This window comes from Musa acuminata, chromosome BXJ2-9, assembly GCF_036884655.1.
Source record: "Musa acuminata AAA Group cultivar baxijiao chromosome BXJ2-9, Cavendish_Baxijiao_AAA, whole genome shotgun sequence".
NCBI classification, from domain to species: domain Eukaryota; kingdom Viridiplantae; phylum Streptophyta; class Magnoliopsida; order Zingiberales; family Musaceae; genus Musa; species Musa acuminata.
The window spans coordinates 2952121-2972228 of record NC_088346.1 but is presented as its reverse complement, the minus strand read 5'-3'; the positions used below and the strand labels follow the sequence as shown (position 1 = coordinate 2972228).

At 46.1% G+C, this 20108-nt stretch overlaps 4 protein-coding genes across 10 annotated transcripts; 3 read left to right on the top strand and 1 right to left on the bottom strand.

Moving 5' to 3' along the window:
- Positions 1–1867: 1867 nt before the first annotated feature.
- Positions 1868–4716, top strand: LOC135622503 (omega-3 fatty acid desaturase, chloroplastic-like). Its single transcript, XM_065124408.1, has 8 exons — positions 1868–2704; positions 2786–2875; positions 2980–3046; positions 3148–3240; positions 3321–3506; positions 3582–3662; positions 4042–4179; positions 4261–4716. The coding sequence occupies exons 1-8, from the start codon at positions 2202–2204 to the stop codon at positions 4414–4416; spliced, it is 1314 nt and encodes a 437-aa protein (XP_064980480.1). The 5' UTR covers positions 1868–2201; the 3' UTR covers positions 4417–4716.
- A 151-nt stretch (positions 4717–4867) lies between these two features.
- On the top strand, positions 4868–7601 carry LOC135622504 (uncharacterized). The gene has a single exon (XM_065124409.1). The coding sequence runs from the start codon at positions 5811–5813 to the stop codon at positions 7011–7013; it is 1203 nt and encodes a 400-aa protein (XP_064980481.1). The 5' UTR covers positions 4868–5810; the 3' UTR covers positions 7014–7601.
- LOC135622505 (jasmonate-induced oxygenase 2-like) lies at positions 7242–13867 on the bottom strand. Of its 3 annotated transcripts, XM_065124412.1 has the most exons (5): positions 13502–13867; positions 12881–13288; positions 12094–12668; positions 11701–12025; positions 7242–7487 (listed from the first exon to the last, which is right to left on the bottom strand). In XM_065124412.1, exons 3-5 carry the CDS (start codon positions 12591–12593, stop codon positions 7242–7244), a joined length of 1071 nt encoding a protein of 356 aa, XP_064980484.1. In that variant the 5' UTR covers positions 12594–12668; positions 12881–13288; positions 13502–13867. The 3 variants fall into 3 exon arrangements, with proteins under 3 accessions (XP_064980484.1, XP_064980482.1, XP_064980485.1); XM_065124410.1 differs by having other exon boundaries at positions 12094–13288; XM_065124413.1 differs by having other exon boundaries at positions 12094–13288; positions 13666–13867.
- Positions 13868–13889: 22 nt separating this feature from the next.
- LOC135622500 (uncharacterized) lies at positions 13890–19397 on the top strand. Of its 5 annotated transcripts, none has more exons than XR_010491066.1 (5): positions 13890–14511; positions 14598–16950; positions 17346–17395; positions 18576–18742; positions 19102–19397. XR_010491066.1 is itself a non-coding variant. In XM_065124401.1 (4 exons), exons 1-4 carry the CDS (start codon positions 16910–16912, stop codon positions 19151–19153), a joined length of 318 nt encoding a protein of 105 aa, XP_064980473.1. In that variant the 5' UTR covers positions 16827–16909; the 3' UTR covers positions 19154–19397. The 5 variants fall into 5 exon arrangements, 2 of the variants coding, with proteins under 2 accessions (XP_064980473.1, XP_064980474.1); XR_010491067.1 differs by having other exon boundaries at positions 19094–19397; XR_010491068.1 differs by having other exon boundaries at positions 17032–18742.
- Positions 19398–20108: the final 711 nt, after the last annotated feature.

Below are 20108 nucleotides of genomic sequence, written 5' to 3'. Positions count from 1 at the left end.
CAGCAAGCAGCTCTGCAGCTGAAGACGCCATCGCCCCCAGATTTATAAGGCTGGCTGGAGCTGGAAGAACCACTTATCTCTGCCCTCCGCTGAGGCCATCGCACAGAAAGGTGGAAGAGGTGGCATCTTTAGCCTTGCCAATGCTAATGAGTAGTGTCATCGAGGATTGGATGCGTTGGCTTGGAGACCACCGGACAAGCAAGCATGGGACAATAAGGCCAAAAACCAGGGAAGTGATGCTTAGTGCGCAGCATCTTTATCCATTTTAATTATGAGGGTTGCAATATCTTATAAGATGTACAGATCAGGTGGACTTCAGGGCGGCGGTGGAGCATGCGATAGATTCCTCAGGTGCTCATGGTTTCTTTTTCGGTGGATTGCAGCTTTATGAGCCTTCTTCAGGAATGTCATAGCTTCTTCTTCTCTCTCTCTCGCTGAGACACGAGCAATGATCGAGACCTAAGCTCCATTGCTAAGCATGACACTCATCTGAGCAATATGAGTAGATCTCCATGTAGTAGATAGAACCTCATGATTGAGGAGCTGACGTTGAAAAGTGATACACTTGGCTTGGTGCTGGTGGGGAATTAAGTCCATGCTCCTATAGTGGTTGTGATCAAGGACGATGATGCTGCACACTTAGAGAAATGACCACAGACATATGGGAAACAGCAACAAAGATGGTGGTGGTGAAGCAGTTTATATAGCGAGATTGATTGGGTGCAAGTAATCATTACACCTTGAGAATGGAGGGTGGCAGAAAAGTCGGTACCAACAAGCTCTAATGGGTTTGTCACAAACTCCATTATCTCTCATCTCTTCAAGAACAACAGTTTCTATTAGGTAAAAGCACTGTGGCCATGTTATTCTATGCACCTCAACATTACAGGTTGCTCATCCTTCACCTGATATACATGTATGTTCTTCTTAGCAGCAAATATTTCTTCTCCTTTGATCTAGAATATATATATATATATATATATATATATATATATATATATATATATATATATATATATATATATATATATATCATCTAGGGAGTTGAACACCGGGGAAGACATCACTCATCTAATCCATCATGCATCGAACGACTTCTTGATGTGCACTTGTAAGGCTACCTTCTGCGCTTGGGCTCGGTCTTGGTCTTGGGCTTGGGCTTGGGTTTGGAGATCGTTTTGGGGTTCGGCAGGTGCCTGGGATTGGCTCGTGGCGCGCTGTAGTCCTCCAAAGAGACGACCAGTGACCGCCTTCCTCCGCCTCTGCTCAGCCCTGTTCATTCCCATGCGATGAAATCGATGTATTCTCTTCGCTGCGTAGTAAACAAGGCAAGAAGATGATACCTGAGGCGGGACGGATGAGGCTTAGAGAGCAGAGCAGAGCGGTGACGACGAAACAGAGGAGCCGCCGAGGCCGAAGCGAGCCATCTGTTCCCGAATCCATGACTGACGGGTACAGGGGAGGAGAGCAGCGTCTTTATACTGCGCGAATCGACGGAGGAGGCGGCCGACGTGCACGGCGTACATCGGAGGGAAGAGCTGACCGGAAGCGCGTCATGCAAGCCACGTAGTGGTGTTGGGTACAACGTCGTCTCCTTGCACGAGTACGACGAAAAATAGAGCCGCAAAGCGTGCGAGAAGGAATGCGTCGTGGCTCGAGTCGGGACGACGGTTTTTGTGCCACAAAGGTCTCTCTGCTACGTGTAAGCTGCTGATAGGTCGGTGCGGCTACAGCTGCTCGCCTTGGATTTGTAGCTTCCTATGGTTCCACGCAAGGCTCGCCATGGACACACAAACCACACGAGGGAAAGCAAGAGGGAGAGGGGTAAAGGTGGGGAAACGGATTCCACGCTTATAGGAGATCTGAAGAGGTCTGTTGCTGTAATCCTTGAGATTTCTGCTGATGAGGGAGGGGATAAAGGGAATTATATGTTCTTGATTCTTTGAGGGTTTGCAATAAAAATCTTTCCTTTTTACCGCCACCATCACTGGACTTGTGAGTGGTTGCCGAGGCCGCCGTCATTGGCCTTTGCAATATCTGGTCTACATAAAGGAAACAGAGGCAACGAGAGGCTGTTATGTGAGAAGGGCGAGCCGCCTCTGGAATCTGATCTCCGCCTTCTCCTGCCCTAATCCTATAGAAGACCTCTCAGACCGGGGAGGAGGAGTCGGGGACGGCGAAAAGGCGCGACCTTTGGGGGAATGGCGAGTTGGGTCGTCTCTAACTGCTGTGGCCTCAGGCCCCTCCCCGCATCCCTCCCTCGCCCCAACTCCGGCCTCCTACCCGCCGCTAGCCTCAAGCCCTTGAAGAGGAGGCCCCTCTTCTCCCCCACCGTCGGTCTCGGCGGCCGCAGGGAGTGGGCGCTCCGCGTGAGCGCGCCGTTGCAGGTGGCGCCCTTGGAGGATGAGAGGGAGTCCGGCGAGGGCAGCGGGGAGCCCTCCTTGAAGGGGAGTGACGGGAAGGAGGCAGCTTTCGACCCCGGGATGCCGCCGCCGTTCGGGCTGGCTGAGATTCGAGCGGCCATACCCAAGCATTGCTGGGTGAAGGACCCGTGGAGGTCGATGAGCTACGTGGTGCGCGACGTGGTGGTCGTATTTGGGCTCGCCGCGGCCGCGGCTTCCCTTAACAACTGGATAGTGTGGCCGCTCTATTGGATTGCACAGGGAACCATGTTCTGGGCTCTCTTCGTTCTCGGCCATGATTGGTATGGAGCAAATCCTAAGCTCAAGATTCAACCTTTACTCGCTTCATGTTGCTTTCCTTACCAAGTTTGGATCTTTGGCAGTGGGCACGGGAGCTTTTCGAACAACCCGAAGCTTAACAGCGTCGTGGGGCATTTGCTCCACGCCTCCATTCTCGTGCCCTACCATGGATGGTAGCTTCCTATTTCCCACTCCTAGCATTCTGAATCTAATTAGATCTGTTGTTGCCTTCTCCCATGTCTAACGCAAACAAAGGTGATGCTTTTGAGCTCTGCAGGAGAATTAGCCACAGGACTCATCACCAGAACCATGGGCACGTCGAGAATGACGAGTCATGGCATCCGGTTAGGAGCTCACTCCTGCTCGTGCTATAGGCTATAGATTGCTTGTTGATTCCCTTGTGAAATCTGTATAATATGCTCTCTTCATTTTGCTCTAATTGCAGTTGCCTGAGAAGCTGTACAGAAGTTTGGACTCCACAACTCGGAAGCTTCGCTTCACATTGCCATTCCCTATGTTTGCTTACCCCTTCTACCTGGTGAGCAGCTACTCAGATTGCTTGCAGTTGACTACTGATCATCTAGGAGCTCAGTTGTCTTAACTCATAACTCTTCACAGTGGGGAAGGAGTCCAGGAAAGTGCGGATCGCACTTCCACCCTAGTAGTGATTTGTTTGTCCCTAATGAGAAGAAGGATGTGATTACATCGACGATTTGCTGGGCTGCAATGGTGGTGATTCTTGCAGGGCTAACCTATTTGATGGGTCCTAATCAGTTGCTTAAGCTCTATGGAGTTCCGTATTGGGTATGTGTTTCTTGTTTACCTTGCCATGTATATATATATTACGGATGACTCGAATTGTTTTGCTTCTGAATGCAGATTTTTGTCATGTGGTTGGATCTTGTGACATACTTGCATCATCATGGACATGAGGAGAAGCTTCCTTGGTATCGTGGAAAGGTATGAAGTTGTTGATCAAAACTATCTAAATTGCATCGATTAGCCATCCAGAGAAGTTATGAAGTTAGATTAAGATATACACTTTGTGCTATCCAAATTTCCATGGGAACAGAACTGGTTTTATCCTGTGATTGTGTTGGACACTCGATGTTTCTTATACATGAATAACTCAGTTATCGGAAGAGCAACATGGTAGAAGGATCAATGTGTCCGATAGATTCTTGGGAATTTAAATAGCGAGTTTTGTTCTTGTCATGATTGTTGTTGTGCACATCAACATTTTCCACTGAAAGCTGGATAATTGAGATTGAATCTCGGTGTTTTTGCTCTAAAGATGATTCATTTAATGAGCTAATCATCTTTTGCTCATTACATCTAGGAATGGAGTTATCTTCGAGGAGGATTGACGACACTAGACCGAGATTATGGATGGATCAACAATATCCACCACGATATTGGCACTCATGTGATACATCACCTCTTCCCGCAGATACCACACTACCATCTAGTAGAAGCGGTCAGCACTACTTATTTTCTCCTTTGTTTTACTTGGATTTATTCTACGGAGTTTCTTATCAAACTTTTGTTGTCGTATCAGACCGAGGCAGCAAGGCCAGTGATCGGGAAGTACTACAGGGAACCTGCCAAATCTGGACCTCTGCCATTTCACCTTCTGGGAGTCCTGGTGAGGAGCTTGAAACATGATCATTATGTTAATGACACTGGAGAAGTTGTCTACTATCAGACCGATTGAGGGGTACTTCAGATTAATGGTCATCTCAAAGGCATTGGTGGAATGCTAATAGCATAATACATGTTTGATCAGACCTGCATGTTCATCAAAGCTGGAATTTTTGCTGATGGCTTCCTCTCCGGCCACACATTCTTTTCTCCTCTCCGAGTGCAAGGAAGAGATGCCTCTGCTGCCCGTTCATGTAATAGCATAGCATGGATCTGTATATGTTGATGTTGGCCGGAAAAATGTTATCGGCATAAGCCAACCTATCATTCTTTGAGAAGAAGAAAGTGACAGGACTTGTTGTTGTTTGTTCCATCTACTAAAACTCATTGTGATTGCTGCACAAATGAAGATGCTTTTTTGAAATCCTCCACAAGAACAGGCAATTCTCCACCCACGAAGCATCACAGTGCATCCTCATCTCGAATGAAGCTGGTGGCAATCATTTGGTGGATGAAACATCCATTTCACCCATCTATATCACGGGACACAAACTTTTCCTTTCATTTGCTGTTGGATATGGACCAATCGGCTGTTGAAGGCAACTGCAGCAGGACATTTGTGTAGTACCCGCAGTCCAGGAAATGTCACTAGTGAGTGGTGGCAGCTTGATCTATGAGAAGAGGTACCAACATCAAATGGCCATATATGCAGAAAGGATAAGACATGTATGCTCCTGTTTCACTGATTTAAGCTATATGTGAATCACATGTATGCCTCTATCTTCTATCATCGATCATCTTCTTGACTTGATCAGATCACACATTAGATTCTTTTCCTTGTCTGCATATTCATCTGATAATGCAGCCATCACAATCTACTGTCGTTTCATCTTTTCCATGGTGGAGGATCAACAGATCCCGTGATAACTCCTTCCACTGAGCTCAACGAGAAGAGAAGAGGTCTCATCCGTCTCTGTCTTCAATAAGCTGTGTTTCTCACGTTTTCTGTGCTGTTGACATCAGACGAGAGGGAGCTCTTCGTGCAGCGTTGTCTATGCTCCCATGCTTCTCACTCGGCTTTGACTGCACCACCGGCTGCAGGAAGAGGAGGAAGAAGAAGCAGCAGCTTCGGGCCCCACCCGACGTCGACAGCTCCGCACCACACAAATCCTGAGTCAGAAACATCGGCTGCTGACAGACCCGAATCTCCCGGCCTCGGGTCACCCACCAACGTACCCACTCCTCTCTCTCTCTCTCTCTCTGACGCCATGACACCTACATATTAGATTGCCGACAACCGCGAAAGGACCCACGTGGACCCCACGGAACCACCCTTTTCCCAACCACTCACCGCTTTCCAATCCCATCACCCGACCCACTGCGTCTTCAAACGCAGAGCCCGCCCCGGCAGAGCAGCCTTTCCTCCTCATTATTCAAATTTGTCTCTCCTCTCCTCTTCCTCCTCTCATGAACACCTCTCACCCTCCGCTCGACTTGAATTCCGACGCCGCCGGCGTCGGATGCCTGTCCGGGGTGGTGCGCCGGCTGCTCTGTGCGAGTCTTCGTAGCGATGTGCACGGAGATTGCAGCGCGGACGAAGGAGTGGGCAGCAGTAGCCTTGGCATAGAATGGATCGCCATGCAGAAGAAGAAGAAGAAGCCGCCGGCGACGCCCTGTATCGTGGCACGCCTGATGGGGCTCGACTCGATGCCGGTGTTCCCCTACACTCCTCCGGAGACGGTGACCCGTAGCCGGTCTACGAACTCGGTCGAGAGCTGGCCTGGGTTCTTGTGCAGCGAGAGGAGCAGCGGCGCGGCGCAGATCAGGACGCCGTCGTCGTTTCGTGAAGCTCCGACGTACTTGAGACAGGAGAACGATGACTTCTTGGTCATGAGCTTCACGCCTGAGGACAAAGCTCGGAGCATTATGGTCAAAGCAGGAGATTCGAGGGAGAGGAAGAAGGGTGGGAAGAACAACGGAGCGAAGAAGGATACCAGAAGGACGGAGCAGAGAACTCGAGTAGCAGGAAAGCAGATACAGAAGGAGAATGTGCCCCAGAGAAAGCACTCCAGTGGCAAGGGCTCGGTCATGTCGTCTCCAAATAAGGCCTGCCGAACCACGAAATCTGGCGGCAGCAATATAAAGCCCGCGAAACAAAAGGAAACGCCATTGACGGACGAGAGAGGTCGAAGGAAGAACAGAGCGGGTTGCAGCTCCCATCCTTCCACGGATGGCGCGTGCTCCCTCAGCTTCAACTCTCCCTGTTCAGGTAACTCCATAACTGGCTCATTATTTCCTTCAGCAAATGCAGAAGAAGAGAGGAAGCAGACATCGAAGTTGGAGAAGCTCAACTCCACGTCTCCGAGTTGTCATCCCGAGACGAGCTCAAGAGACAGAGGAACCGACTTGTCTAGTGAACCAAGCACCAAGAAATCTAGCAAGGCCGAGCAGGCGAGTCTAGAATGGAGCGAAATCTGGGAGAAGACTTGCATGCTTACAGAGGAGGATCTGAAGGACTCCACATGGACGTCAAGAGAGACTTGGAGGTCGGAAGAGGCCGGTGAAATAGGAGCAGTGGTGGCGCTGGAGATGCTTGATCTGGTCCTCATGGAGACTGTATCTCAGATGTCCAGTAATGCCACAAGATCCAAAAATGTAAATGGCATTTGACTTTGTGTCGAATCGATGGGATCTATGGAAAGATCCCAAAGTCTATCGAAGAGGCCGCAAGATGATGACTCCTAAAGGAAGAATGCACCGTAAATAAAGCAATGTCTCTTATTCAATCAAATCAAAAGGACAAATGAGGAGGAGACACGATTAAGACGAATCCTTTCGAGCATGACGTATATGTTGCATCGGCACAACAACAACAATCGAATCCAATTCACGCGTCGATCATGCAGCCTTGTGGAGATCTACGTGCGACTTGCCACAGGGGCCCAACATCCTCATGTACATCTTGTACTCCTTGAACGTCATCGGCTTGTACACCGGCGGCGAGGTAGGCGTCACCAGCTCGGCGGCGGGCTCGATGGGCAGGTCGTCGTCGGGGTTGTAGAAGAAGGCAAGGGAGAGCCGCTCCGTTGTCGCGTTCACCGTCACTCGGTGCTCGACGCTCTTGTAGGTGGCATTCGTCAACACCTGCATCATCGAGCTTCGAGATTCGTGATTCGTGATTCGTGATACGCTCTGCTGTGGTACCCGTGTATCATTATCTTGACATTTTAAATATCATTCTAATATTAATTTTTATAATCTATTAAATCGATATAAAATACTAAATAAAGTACAATTCATATAAATATTTTTGAATAAAATAAAATATACTAAATCATATGGTTTGATATTCATCCTCACTCCAATTGAAGAATATAGTAATGACTTAATTATTATTTATAATAAATAAATAAATAAGTCATATTTATACTTATTTCACTAAATTTAAGTGTAGCATATATTATTACAAAATATTATATTGTGTACATATATATATATATTAAATCTATTAGTTTTCTTTGAGTATCAATTCAAATTCCTTATGGTATTTATATTATTTAAAATTTAGTTATGACAATATTATGACCGATCAAACCTTTTATAAATTAATCCTAATCTTATTTACTTAAGATGTGAGATTAATCGAGCGATAATCTCTCTAACTCCATTTATGGATAACCTTTTTTTACTCGAACCCCTTCACCATATCCAAATATTAGGTCGGTAATGATACCAAATATTATGACCCAAATGAACTAATTAATCTATCAACTTCATTTAACCTAAATTATTAGTTAAAATATTTTTTAAAAAATAATAAAAATATGGAGCTAATCAAGAGTATTAGAGATAATAAGAATATTAAGATATCTCAAAATTTCATCTAATTTATTAAACTCAAACTAACTCATATTAACTATTATTGATTTTTTTGCAACTATATAATCCAAATTGTATACCCAATTTGACTTTTGATCATAAATTTTCTATAAAAAAACTTAATTTTTTTATTTTTATTTATGATGAATGCTAACAAGAAGTATTATTGTAGGGCGAATTATGATACTAATTGATGAAGACCGGAACACCGACCGAGGCACATTAACATCCTGCCAAAGCTCAATTCTTCACGTCACGCCAACACAAAGTCAGACGCTACCAGCCTGCCCCCTACAAGCGGGCAGCTCAGGAAGCAGTATGCTTCCCTATAAATACCCTCTCGTTCATAAGAAGAGAGGGGGGGGGGGGGGGGGGGCGGGACAGACACACAAAAACACTTCTTCATCTGAAACCTCCTCCATATCTGCTAACTTGATTGTCGGAGGGGTCGGGGCGCTCGGCCCGACCTTTGTGCAGGTGCGAAGCCGAAGGTCCCCTCTAGACGCGCAGGCGAGGAGTTACTGCCCGGAGGAGACGACTACACCGTCCCGATCAGACACCGCACCCGACCGCCTCAGCGGGCTCGATGAACGCCCCAGGGAGATCCTCGTCGTCCGGACCCGAACCGAGCCGCGTCGGCCCTGAGGCCACGGCCCAAAGTTGTTTCCCACAACAGATTGGCGCTAGAAGGAGGGCCCGGAATGTCGGGTGACTGCCCGCCCGAGCCATGTCCCTCGGTCGTAGACATCCCGAGTTCTGCCTCAGGACGGCCTGCCCGCCTGCGTCGTGCTCCTCGGTTGCATGTTGCCCGAGACCACACCTGCGCGGCCAACCCGCCTGCGTCGTGCTCCTCGGCTCCTCGGCCCCATGCTTCCCGAGACACACCCGCGCGGCCAACCCGCCTGCGTTGTGCTCCTCGGCTCCTCGGCCCAATGCTTCCCGAGACACACCGCGCGGTCAGCCCGCCTGCGTCGTGCTCCTCGGCCCCATGCTCCCGAGACACACCTGCGCAGCCAACCCGCCTGCGTCGTGCTCCTCGGCTCCTCGGCCCCATGCTCCCGAGACACACCTGCGTGGCCAGCCCGCCTGCGTCGTGCTCCTCGGCTCCTCGACCCCATGCTTCCCGAGACACACTCGCGCGGCCAACCCGCCTGCATCGTGCTCCTCGGCCCCATGCTTCCCGAGACACACCCGCACGGCCAACCCGCCTGCATCGTGCTCCTCGGCTCCCCAGCCCTATGCTTCCCGAGACACACCCGCGCGGCCAACCCGCCTGCGTCGTGCTCCTCGGCTCCTCGGCCCCATGCTCTCGAGAGACACCTGCGCGGCCAGCCCGCCTACGTCGTGCTCCTCGGCTCCATGCTCCCCGAGGTTACACCATGCGTCGGCTTGCCCTACTAAGTGTGCTCGTCGGCCGCACGCTACCTGGGTCACCGCTGCAAATCCGACCCTTCTTAGTTGCTAAACTCCACGATTCCCACACCTCCGGCAAGGCGCCCTGCTGGGACAGTTTCTCAAAGTCGAAGCCATGCCTCGGACCCCCCCTTTTTACGGCATGACTTCCTTCGGGGGGGAATATGATGAAGATAGTAATTATGATAAGACTCGGCTGACGTCAGATGACGCCTCACGCAACAGCACCTGGCCAATGCAGACCGAAACGCCGATCGAGGCACATTAACATCCTGCCAAGGCTCAATTCTTCACGCCACGCCAACACAAAGTCAGACGCTACCAGCCTGCCCCCTGCAAGCGGGCAGCTCAAGAAGCGGTATGCTTCCCTATAAATACTCTCTCGTTCATTAGAAAGGAGGGGAGGGGGGGACAGATACACAAAAATACTTCTTCATCTGAAACCCCCTCCACATTTGCTAACTTGATCGTCGGAGGGGTCGGGCCGAGCACCTCGGCCCGACCTTTGTGTAGGTGCGAAGCCGAAGGTCCCCTCCGGACGCGCAGGCGAGAAGTTCCTGCCCGGAGGAGACGGCTACACCGTCCCGATCGGACACCGCACCCGACCGCCTCAGCGGGCTCGAGGAACGCCCTAGGGAGATCCCCGTCGTCCGAACCCGAACCGAGCCGCGTCGGCCCTGAGGCCATGGCTCAAAGTTGTTTCCTCAACACTAATATATGAAAGGGATGTATGCCAATAATATTTATATTTTAAAGAATATATGTAAATATACTATTTAAAAAGAGATAGATATGTGGAAACCTTATTTTCAATCCATGGACATACGTAGAAATTCGAGATTATTTTGACATGGGATCCGATGAAATAAATGACTCATTAATTTGTTAAACTTGAACTATAATCCGAAATATTTAAGTGATAATATATATCTACTATGATCTTGGAAGCTAACTCAATTATTCTTACAACCACGCGAAGCATATGTTTTAATATGATTAGACTGTTCATTTATTATATTGATTGTAATCTATGCCGATCTTATCGTGACCAACTTTTCGGTGCATAAGGCACATTTCTTCCCCTTTTTGTTGGTACTTTTGAGTCACCATTAGACCAAAGGAGGAACTGTAGAATTAGTGGAAAGATGATGCTATCTATCTCTTAAAGTTGACCTAATTTTTTGTGGCAATGAGACCGTGGAAATGCATACATGCTTTTTTCCTTAAGAAAGAACTTTACCTATGCAAATCACATGAGAAAAAAAGGTAAAACCATTCGTCATTTCATCCTCAAACTTCATTCTTTATATACATAATAAAATGTTTTGTATCATCTACATGCCTAAGCTTTCGAACAGATTGATAATGATCAACAACTTAAACATTGTATCACGGCATTAATTGATGGATCATTTGCTTTCGGGATACTCTTATAGAATTCGAAGTTTCTTGATCTAAGATGGATCGTGCAAATTAGAGAAAGTTGATTGATTAGCCACTTCAAGTAGTAGGTCACATTTTCTTTTTCTCTTTTTTATAGAAGAAATAGTCGACGTTCAAATAAAATAATCTAATATTATCAACTCATCATCCTAATTCTTTTGGTTGCATATGAAGCTTTAATCATTATAATATCTACTTAGAGGCATTTAATCTTACTCGTTATTGGCAGCTAATCCAAAATATAAATATTTCATGCTTTCTAAATGCTAAATCATTAGAAGATCATAAGAAAATTACAATATTATGTCCATCATAAGATATCCTTAATGATCGATATTGACACTATCTTTCTCCTACGGCTTAGTAACATTTGCAACGTAGGCATGCACGCGAAGCAAAAAAAAATTATCTGAAATGACATATTTGTCCTTTCTAAAATTTCATATATATTATATTCATAAAAAAATATGCAAAAAATATACCTAAAGGGGGGCATAATAATCAGAAGATAAGCTAATCGTAGAGGGATATGTATGTAATTTAGTCGCGTATCCCATGCAGAGAGCAGAGCTATCTCGCTTACGTGACCTCATGCAGGGAGAGGAGGAGGAAGTAAGCGAACCTGGATTTGGTCGCCGATGTTGACGATGAGAGCATCAGGGATCGGCTGCACCGTGATCCAGTCGTCGGCCTTGCGCACCTGCAGCCCCTTGACGTGCTCGTCGGTGAGCAGCACGGTCATCCCACCGGGGTCGGAGTGGGGAGAGAGGCCGAGGGTGAGCTCCGGCTGCGGGCACTTGGGATAGAAGTTCACCCTCATGCAAGCGCCAGGCTCCCCGAATCCTCTGTGAAGGAACCCTTCGTCCATTCCTAGGGTTAACGACAGCACCTCCTTTATCACCCCGCACAACTTCACCAGTTCGTCGCCGTAGGCCTCAGTCGTCTCCCTGCTCCGATGGCATCGCTCCGTGACCTCTCGGGGATGAGGAAAGAGAAAGAGTGTGTGTGTGGGTACCTCAAGGAAGCAGGAAGTGTTGGCCATTTGTCGTAGTTCTTGATGGACTGCGGTAACAGCTGAAGGAAGAAGTAGTCGCCCCAGTCAAGAATGGCGCCCTTCTTGACCCCGAGGCGGCTGCCGTAGCCCTCGAACGAGGTGGGGGAATTGGCATACGCCTGCTTCTCCGCCATGGGAAGATGGAAGAACTGCCTCCACGCCTCCCTGACCGCCGCCGTCAGCGCTGGGCTCACCCCGTGGTTCACCGCCTGGAAGAAACCCCACTCCCTGCACGCATCCGACACGGCGCGCATCGTCGCCTGCCTCTCCGCCGCGCCACCTCTAAGCCCGCCGAGGTCTACGACGGGAAGGCATTCTGTCTCACCTGCCGCCATGGCCGTGCCGGGATTCAGATTGGGACGCTCGGACGGTGGCTTGATGTACCTCTCGGGGATGGCTTCGGCATCAGCCAAGCTCTGCACCCGGACAATGGGCTCGGGCCATTCCTGTGCCACTTCCATGTCTCCTCAGAAACTACAGCAAGCTCAGTCCTCCGTTGCGGATCGCAGCGAGACATGCAGGCTGATGCTGCGTTTCTATAAGATCAGTGGAAGCATGCATCACCACAGGTAAGTTTACCTCCTGGGGGTCCGTCCAAAACCAACGTCAGTAAAGTACCATTCTCTTTTTACGGTCATGGCGTGTTAAGGGACGTAAGCTTACCAGCTGTGGCTGTTGAATTTGTGCATTAGGTGATACTGAGGCGGTAGGTGGGGAGAGAGAGAGAGAGAGAGAGAGAGAGACGTACCGGAAACGAAGAGCGCCACTTTTGGTCTACCGTAGGAAGTGAACGTGAAACATGGAGGAAATGACCCCAGCAGCAGCAGTAGTTTCGGTCAACTGTAAGAAGCGAACGTGAAACATGGAGGAGATGACCCCAGCAGCAGCAGTTGTTCCTCTCCTTCTCTCTCTCTCTCTCTCTCTCTCTCCCGCAGACGTGGTGAGTCGTCATAGGGAGATGTCATGCATGACGACGATACACGAGGAGGCGCATGCGGCGACGGGGAATACGTTACTGGTTTTGCTTCTTTTTCTCCGTCAATCACGTTGTAATTATCCTGTTCCTGTTCTTGACATGCCCTAAAAATCTGTGTCGGAGAGGTAACCCATGCAAGGAGTGACATCAATGCTGTTGCCCACCTTACACGAACAGAACCTGTTCAGAAGACAGGATGACACTCCTAAAATCCAAGCATTAAACTTGCATTCCAAGATCAAAAGGCAGAAAGCAGAGGCTGGTTGTTCCTAAACATTGTCTGGAGCAAGCAAGAGAATTGGCTCAAACACGAAGGTCAGTCAATTTATGACCACCATATGCATGTACTAGGCCTAATTCTAGTGCAACTATGATGATGCATTCGACCAATACCTTGTCGAGGATTACCCATTTCGCGACGCGCTTTATCTCGAACACCATGCGTGCATTGGAGCACGAAGACTAATCAATCGCAGGACCTTCCCACGGAAAGGCAAAGATTTCTGGGAGCATACGCAAAAGAGCAAGTGATGAACCTCCAATATAATTCATCGTACCTGCTTCCAACGATCCGCCGAGATGTCAGAGAAGATCTCATCCGGAGGCGGGCGGTCGGAGTTTCTGCGTTTTCGGCGCAATTTTTTCGTTACACTGATCGCGGAGATCGATCGGGCCTCGCCTGCTTTATTTGTTGATGCGGCGTCATGGAGCGCGAGCTCACCGCGATTTCCCTCTTCGGGTCTCTTCTTCTTCGCCTCCGCTCCGCTCCAAATTCGACGCCAGCGATCTTTCCCACTCCAGTTCGGACGCGACTCTCCGGTCGACATAAGCTACGATTCGGGGAGTCGTCTCGGTGGCTCGTAACGAACCTTGGTGATGGTTCGGTCCAGTGTTATCCGCGGCTCCAGCTTCCAACCCTTTCGTGGGTCCCACGCCATTTTGAGCAACCCTTGAGGTCGTGAGTGGTCCACGTAAGATGAGAAAGCCACGGGATCAAACTGTGGTATGTTGGAGCGACAGAGGCGATATGGGCACGACAAAGTTTCTAGTAAATCGTGGCTTCCCTGAGCGACTAGGTCTACGAGTTGGGACGCTCAACGCGATTAAGTCGCGATTTCAGGTCCAACACGGGACACGACCGCTCTTCGTCCCCAGGGCCTCGAGCTGCCGCCCCCTTTCTCGGTCTTCCTCTCCTTGCTCTCTCAGACCTCACTCCTTTTCATTTCTCCCAGTTTCCTCCGTCTCTCACTGCTTCGCCCGGGCTCTCTTCATCGTTCGCAGCTCCCTCGCTCCTCTGTCCATCCGTCGCATTCCTTCTCCATCTGTCGCTGCAAGAGGTGGCTAGGGCATCTTCCTCCCTCCCTCCCCCGGAGTTCCTCACACCGTTTGTTACTCGTACGGAGGTAATCCTATTCTCTGGCTCAGGTTTTAGAGTGAGTGGTTCCCCAATTTGGGCTTTAACTAGGGTTACTTCTTTTCTATCAATTAGGGTTTCGTCAGCACCGATCCTTTCACATAATAAGCTCATGATTTGATTCCAGTGGATTTGATTGAGGTCTTGACTTGGTTTTGCCTGTGCATTGGGTTTCATGTGATGTGGGCTCCGTTTATGGCATAGATTAAGGTACTACTACTACACATATATGTACAGTGGATGGGAGACGAGATGGAACAACGTATGCCTCCCAAGGAGAACACAAGCATGCCTGTCATTGTCGTACAAGATGGGAACAAAGGCGAGTTAGATTCTAGCTCAAAAGTGAATGATGTAGTTGAACCACCTTCTGCCGGAATGATATTTAATTGTATCGACGAATTGTACGAATTCTACAAAACATATGGCAACCAAGAAGGTTTTCCGGTGTTCAAAAAGTCGACCAAAAATGATAAACAAGGGAGATTGCACTTCGTCACGCTTTCATGTGGTCGTGGTGGGAAGTCGAGATGTAAACGAGAAAAGTTGGTGAATCCGAGCTTGACGATGAAGATCGAGTGTAATGCAAAGCTCAATGCAAGAGTGTATGATGATGGTGTCGTGCGAGTGACGTCTGTTTTTCTCGAGCATAACCATGAACTGAGTCCGACCAGAGCGCGTTATCTTCCACGCCGGAGGAGTGTTGGTACCAGTATGAAAAGACGGCGAGAGAAGATTGATGAAGCTGGAGTTACGGTGGCAAAGACTCTTACTTCTTCTGCTGATGAATGCGGAGGACATGAAAGTGAACCGTCCTTAGAGAAGGTTTGTCAGAACTATATTGACAACATTGACAAAAGAAGGAAACTGTGTCTTGGTGTTGGAGATGCTGGGGTGGTTTGCAACTATTTCAATAGAATGCAGGAGCAGAACTCCAATTTTTATTATTCCCTGGATTTTAATGAAGATGGTCACATCAGAAATATTTTCTGGGCAGATGAGAGGAGTCGAGCGGCCTACAAGTCATTTACTGATGTTGTCTCTTTTGATACTACCTACCTGACAAACAAATATGATCTGCCATTTGTTACTTTTGTTGGAATTAATCATCATGGTCAACCTTTGCTCTTTGGTTGTGGGCTCGTATCGGGTGAGGATACCGAAACATTTGTGTGGTTGTTCATGCAGTGGCTTGCATGCATGTCTGGCAATGCACCAAAGGCTGTAATTACTGATCAAGATATGGCTATACATAAGGCCATCGAGATTGTCTTCCCTGAGGCTCAACACAGATGGTGTTTATGGCAAATAATGAAGAAAATTCATGGAAATTTAAGCTGTCATTCCAACAATGAACAAGTGAAAGCCACCTTGATGCAAGCTGTATATGACTCGATGAGCAAAGAAGAGTTTGATTTCAACTGGGGCCAGATGATTCAGAAGTATAGTCTTCAATCTAATGCATGGTTGAGTACATTGTATGACGACCGTCATCGTTGGGTTCCAGTTTATGTGAAAGATAGTTTTTGGGCAGGAATGTCGACAACACAGAGAAGTGAAAATGTGCATGAATTCTTTGAAGGACATGTGAACTCGAAAACCACGCTAAAACAGTTTGTGGAACGATATGATAAAGCACTAAAGACTAAAGTTGAGAAAGAATTACAAGAAGATTTGAACTCGTTGAACTGCTATTGTCCCTGCGTAAGTCACTACAATATCGAGAAACAATTTCAACAAGCATACACCAATAATAAATTTAAAGAAATTCAGGAGGAGTTTAAGGGGAAAATGTTCTGTTATGTGCATTCCATGAAAGAAGAAGATGACTTTGGTGTGTATGAGGTTATAGAAGACATGGTTGTTGAGAATGGCTTGAGTAACCAAAAGGTCTGTTTCACTGTTTATTTCAAGCAGGCAGAATTTGATGTGAGATGCAGTTGTCGTTTATTTGAGTTTCAAGGAATTTTATGTCGCCATACCATTACTTTACTCACAGTGAAAGGTGTGTATTTGGTGCCACAAAAGTACATTCTTCCAAGGTGGAGGAAGGACTTCAGAAGGGAACACACAAAAGTAAAAGTCAGCTATAATAACTGGAATTCAACTCCTGAGATGCGGCGGTATGATTTGATATCCAAAAAGTCTGCCGTGTTTGCAGATTTTGGATGCACATCCGAAGATAACACACAAATTGCATTAGATTTCATTGAACAGTTTAGGCAAAAGTTTAACATTGCTGATCCACTGAATGTGAATGGTCAACCTATTTTTTCGGTCAGCGGGAGTTGTCAACCTTATCAATGATCTGGTTTTATGCATGATGTCCAGAACATTCATATTATCAACGATCATTTTTTTTTGTATGGCCTTGTTAGTATCATGAAATGGGACATATCAAAGTTTGCTTGTTGAAAGCCACAAACAGGTTAGAAATATTTTGTATTTCATGTGGGCTTTATATTGTGAATACTCTGTTCGAGCATCTTTAAGTATTTCATTATTACAGGAGGCAAGAAATGTTATGTCAAACTTTATTAGAAGTTTAACTCTTACCATCAACCTTAATGTTCAAGAATGGTGAAGATGATGCAAGAGCTTAGGGTTAACAATTGATGAAGACATGCACATTCACTATTGTTTATTTTTCATGGAGGACTTGATGTTGATGGATGCTATGATTATAGTTGTGGATTTTGTGATTGATTTGTACTTTACCATTGTATCCTGTCATACTGTTTTTGCAGAAAGCATTTGTAGTTTTTGAAGTTCATAAATACTTAAAATTATATTCTGCCATGCTGTCTTTGCTGTAACCTGCAGGACAGGTAGGTGCAACTCGCAACACACGATGGTGCAACCTTACAGAAAAGGTATTTCAGCTCTAGTGCTCAGCTTTTTTTATGCTATCATTCCAATCTTGAGCAGCTCATTATTTAAACAAGATTAGCTCTGATTACTTCTTGAAAGCTTTATGAAAGTCTTGTTCGACAAAAGTAAAAGGCCTATGGCTATGTAACCTTATATATTGTAAATTTATGGAATGATATACTTCAAATGTGATGTGTTAGCATACATGTAAAACCATTATCCCCTACAAGATTACGAACCATGACCTGCATAGTAAAGGTAACTCTGCTACTATAACTCTAGTGCCACTAGGACTAGAAGTAGGAGTGTGAAGCTTTGCCACACTCGGGAGCCCACTAGACCATCCATCCACATTTTGGAGGGGTTTCCTTCTCTCCGTCGGCATAAGTGGTTCACCATCCTTTACTGCTTTTTCGTCTCCATCAATTTTATTTCATGTTCAGATTAGTCCATTGGTGGTCTTCCACATAACAATCTCTTCTGTGGATTCTTCTATCACCATCATTACTTGTAGAGTGTTACTTTTCATCTTCAACTTCTTTTTAGGTTCATGTCACCTCTTTTCTTTTATATCCTGTAAGAATGCACTCTTCCGATCACTTGTTTCAATGAACTTCAGCAAATCTCGACCATCTGATTGACTGTGAGAACCTGTGGTGCAAAGCATACATGGAAAGCCGATACATTGCACACAGTATACAGTAATTGTGATGGCTTAAATGTCGTTTGACCAGTACAACCATAGAATAAGTCACAGTGTGCTGGCTTGAATGTGAGGTGAGGCAGAGAATCTGGTCCTCAATCTCAAGTTTGCCCATCTCATGACATCCAGAGAGATGTAGCCTCGTTCACCAGGTGCAAAAAATTCTCATAAATCCCATTTTGTCTTACATTAAATAGAGCTGTATTCTTTCTTAGTTCAGTTTAGTCTGGTTGGATGATCTATTTATCTGTTTGATATTAATTACAACTCAGAGAATGCAGACGTTTTTTAGTAACCTGAGTAATAAATGATACCGAGTGATTCGGTTAGCACTCTGAACTTAACTATTGTTGTTGTTGCTGTAGTAATAAATGATTCGGTCTGTTGTAATTATTCATTTACTGATTATGTTTACGGACTTGATATTATGAATTCTCTCCTTAAAATGATGTGAAAGTATCCTATATCTTGTGCCACAGAACTTGCAAAGTATTTTGAGAATAATGATGATGCCAGGAGCTTAACCTTTCTGCTACCACCGCTTATGGAGGAAGACTTTGCTCATGAAGAGCTTCACTTAGTTGTAGATGCCACCCATCACATGGAGCACATGGAGACCGATGAAATCACTTCTGGACTGCAAAAGGTTTGGGTTTCGTTATATCCTACTAACCCATTTTGTCTTTCAACTAGTGCCAGTAGAAGCCCGGAAATTTCGTTTGGCAACAGAACAATTAGCATTGTTTAATGGAACTGTTTTGGCTCATATATTTGCAATGGAGAAAACAAATAATTTAGCATATATTGGTATCTCATTATGTAAAGCCAGAGGATTCTCCATTTCATCTTCCTTTAAAAAATAAGCCTCCATTTCATTTCAATCATGTCTTAATGATGGTTATGCCATGCCAGTAATTCACTCTCTTAAGAACTTTTTTTCTGTAGATTTATATTTTTTTGCAGCATTAGGTTTAATAACCTTATCTCTTTTCTGAAGTCGTGCAGGCAGATCGCCACCAGATGCCGATCTCGACTTAGGGTTCTCCGAAGGATATAGATTTTGACTGTTGATAACAGGATTGTGTGATCAAATCTTATATTCCTCATATATTTTTATATAAAAAATTAGTTTATTAATGAATATAATAGGCTTGGATGCTGAGATCCTGATCAAAATTTTGAACCGGAGGACCCCTTAGTTTCTTTTGAATTGTGTTAAGAATACTCCTGATAAATGTATGGGGTGCAAATTCTCTCATGTATTTTGAGAGGTTAATAACATTGCTCACTGGTTAGTACAATTTGTTGGGTGGTCCACCAGTTCTTCTTCTTCTATGTGGAAACTAGACTTGTGGTCTATTTTGTGCTCAAAAGAACATGAACTATACTGTGAAAGACTGTTGTGATTTATGATTGTTGTATCGTTTGAAATGGTATGATGCATATCGGTTTGGGTGTAAGTCTGAATTCTATGAATTACATAAAAATTTGAATTAAATAATCATTATTAATCCGATTATAGTTGACTCGCTATCATCCCTAAGATTCTCACAATAACAATGATTCAGTGATCTGAACCGTGTTCGATGTGTTAAGTTATTGAAGTTTGATGATCTCCCTGAGGTCCAAGTCATACTCTAATCTAAGCTTAGCTGTCCATCACCCTGCAGCACGTGCACCCCCACATGCCAAGAAGCCGACCCATCCTCTTCCGGTGGCTATCTCATTTAACGCTTCATCATCCAAACGGAGACGATACAGAGAGAGACTTCAAGAAGGCGTAAACAACTTAAGAGAGAGGAAAGGAATCATTCATTCATTTTATTTATTTTATTTAAATATTAGAATCTTATTTTTTTTCCTCCTTTTATCACTTTCAGAATAATTTTAGGAAAACAATAAAATAAAATTAAAAAAAGAAAATGGAGAGAATCCAGAATCCTCCATCATAACACACCCTACACGGATCTCAAAGGTCGACGTGGCGTCGGTGGCCGACGCCAACGTCGACA

Bases quoted from the DNA above. Each gene is read 5' to 3' on its own strand.
- LOC135622503 (XM_065124408.1), top strand. From the start codon at position 2,202: ATGGCGAGTTGGGTCGTCTCTAACTGCTGTGGCCTCAGGCCCCTCCCC. The intron at 2,705-2,785 runs GTATGGAGCAAA...GATCTTTGGCAG, and splicing joins TTCGTTCTCGGCCATGATTG to TGGGCACGGGAGCTTTTCGA. The intron at 2,876-2,979 runs GTAGCTTCCTAT...TGAGCTCTGCAG, and splicing joins CTCGTGCCCTACCATGGATG to GAGAATTAGCCACAGGACTC.
- LOC135622504 (XM_065124409.1), top strand. From the start codon at position 5,811: ATGAACACCTCTCACCCTCCGCTCGACTTGAATTCCGACGCCGCCGGC.
- LOC135622505 (XM_065124410.1), bottom strand. From the start codon at position 12,593: ATGGAAGTGGCACAGGAATGGCCCGAGCCCATTGTCCGGGTGCAGAGC. The intron at 12,026-12,093 runs GTACCCACACAC...CCATCGGAGCAG, and splicing joins ACACTTCCTGCTTCCTTGAG to GGAGACGACTGAGGCCTACG. The intron at 7,488-11,700 runs GTTCGCTTACTT...TCGATGATGCAG, and splicing joins ACATCGGCGACCAAATCCAG to GTGTTGACGAATGCCACCTA.
- LOC135622500 (XM_065124401.1), top strand. From the start codon at position 16,910: ATGGGACATATCAAAGTTTGCTTGTTGAAAGCCACAAACAG. The intron at 16,951-17,345 runs GTTAGAAATATT...TGTAACCTGCAG, and splicing joins TTGTTGAAAGCCACAAACAG to GACAGGTAGGTGCAACTCGC. The intron at 17,396-18,575 runs GTATTTCAGCTC...CTTGTGCCACAG, and splicing joins GGTGCAACCTTACAGAAAAG to AACTTGCAAAGTATTTTGAG.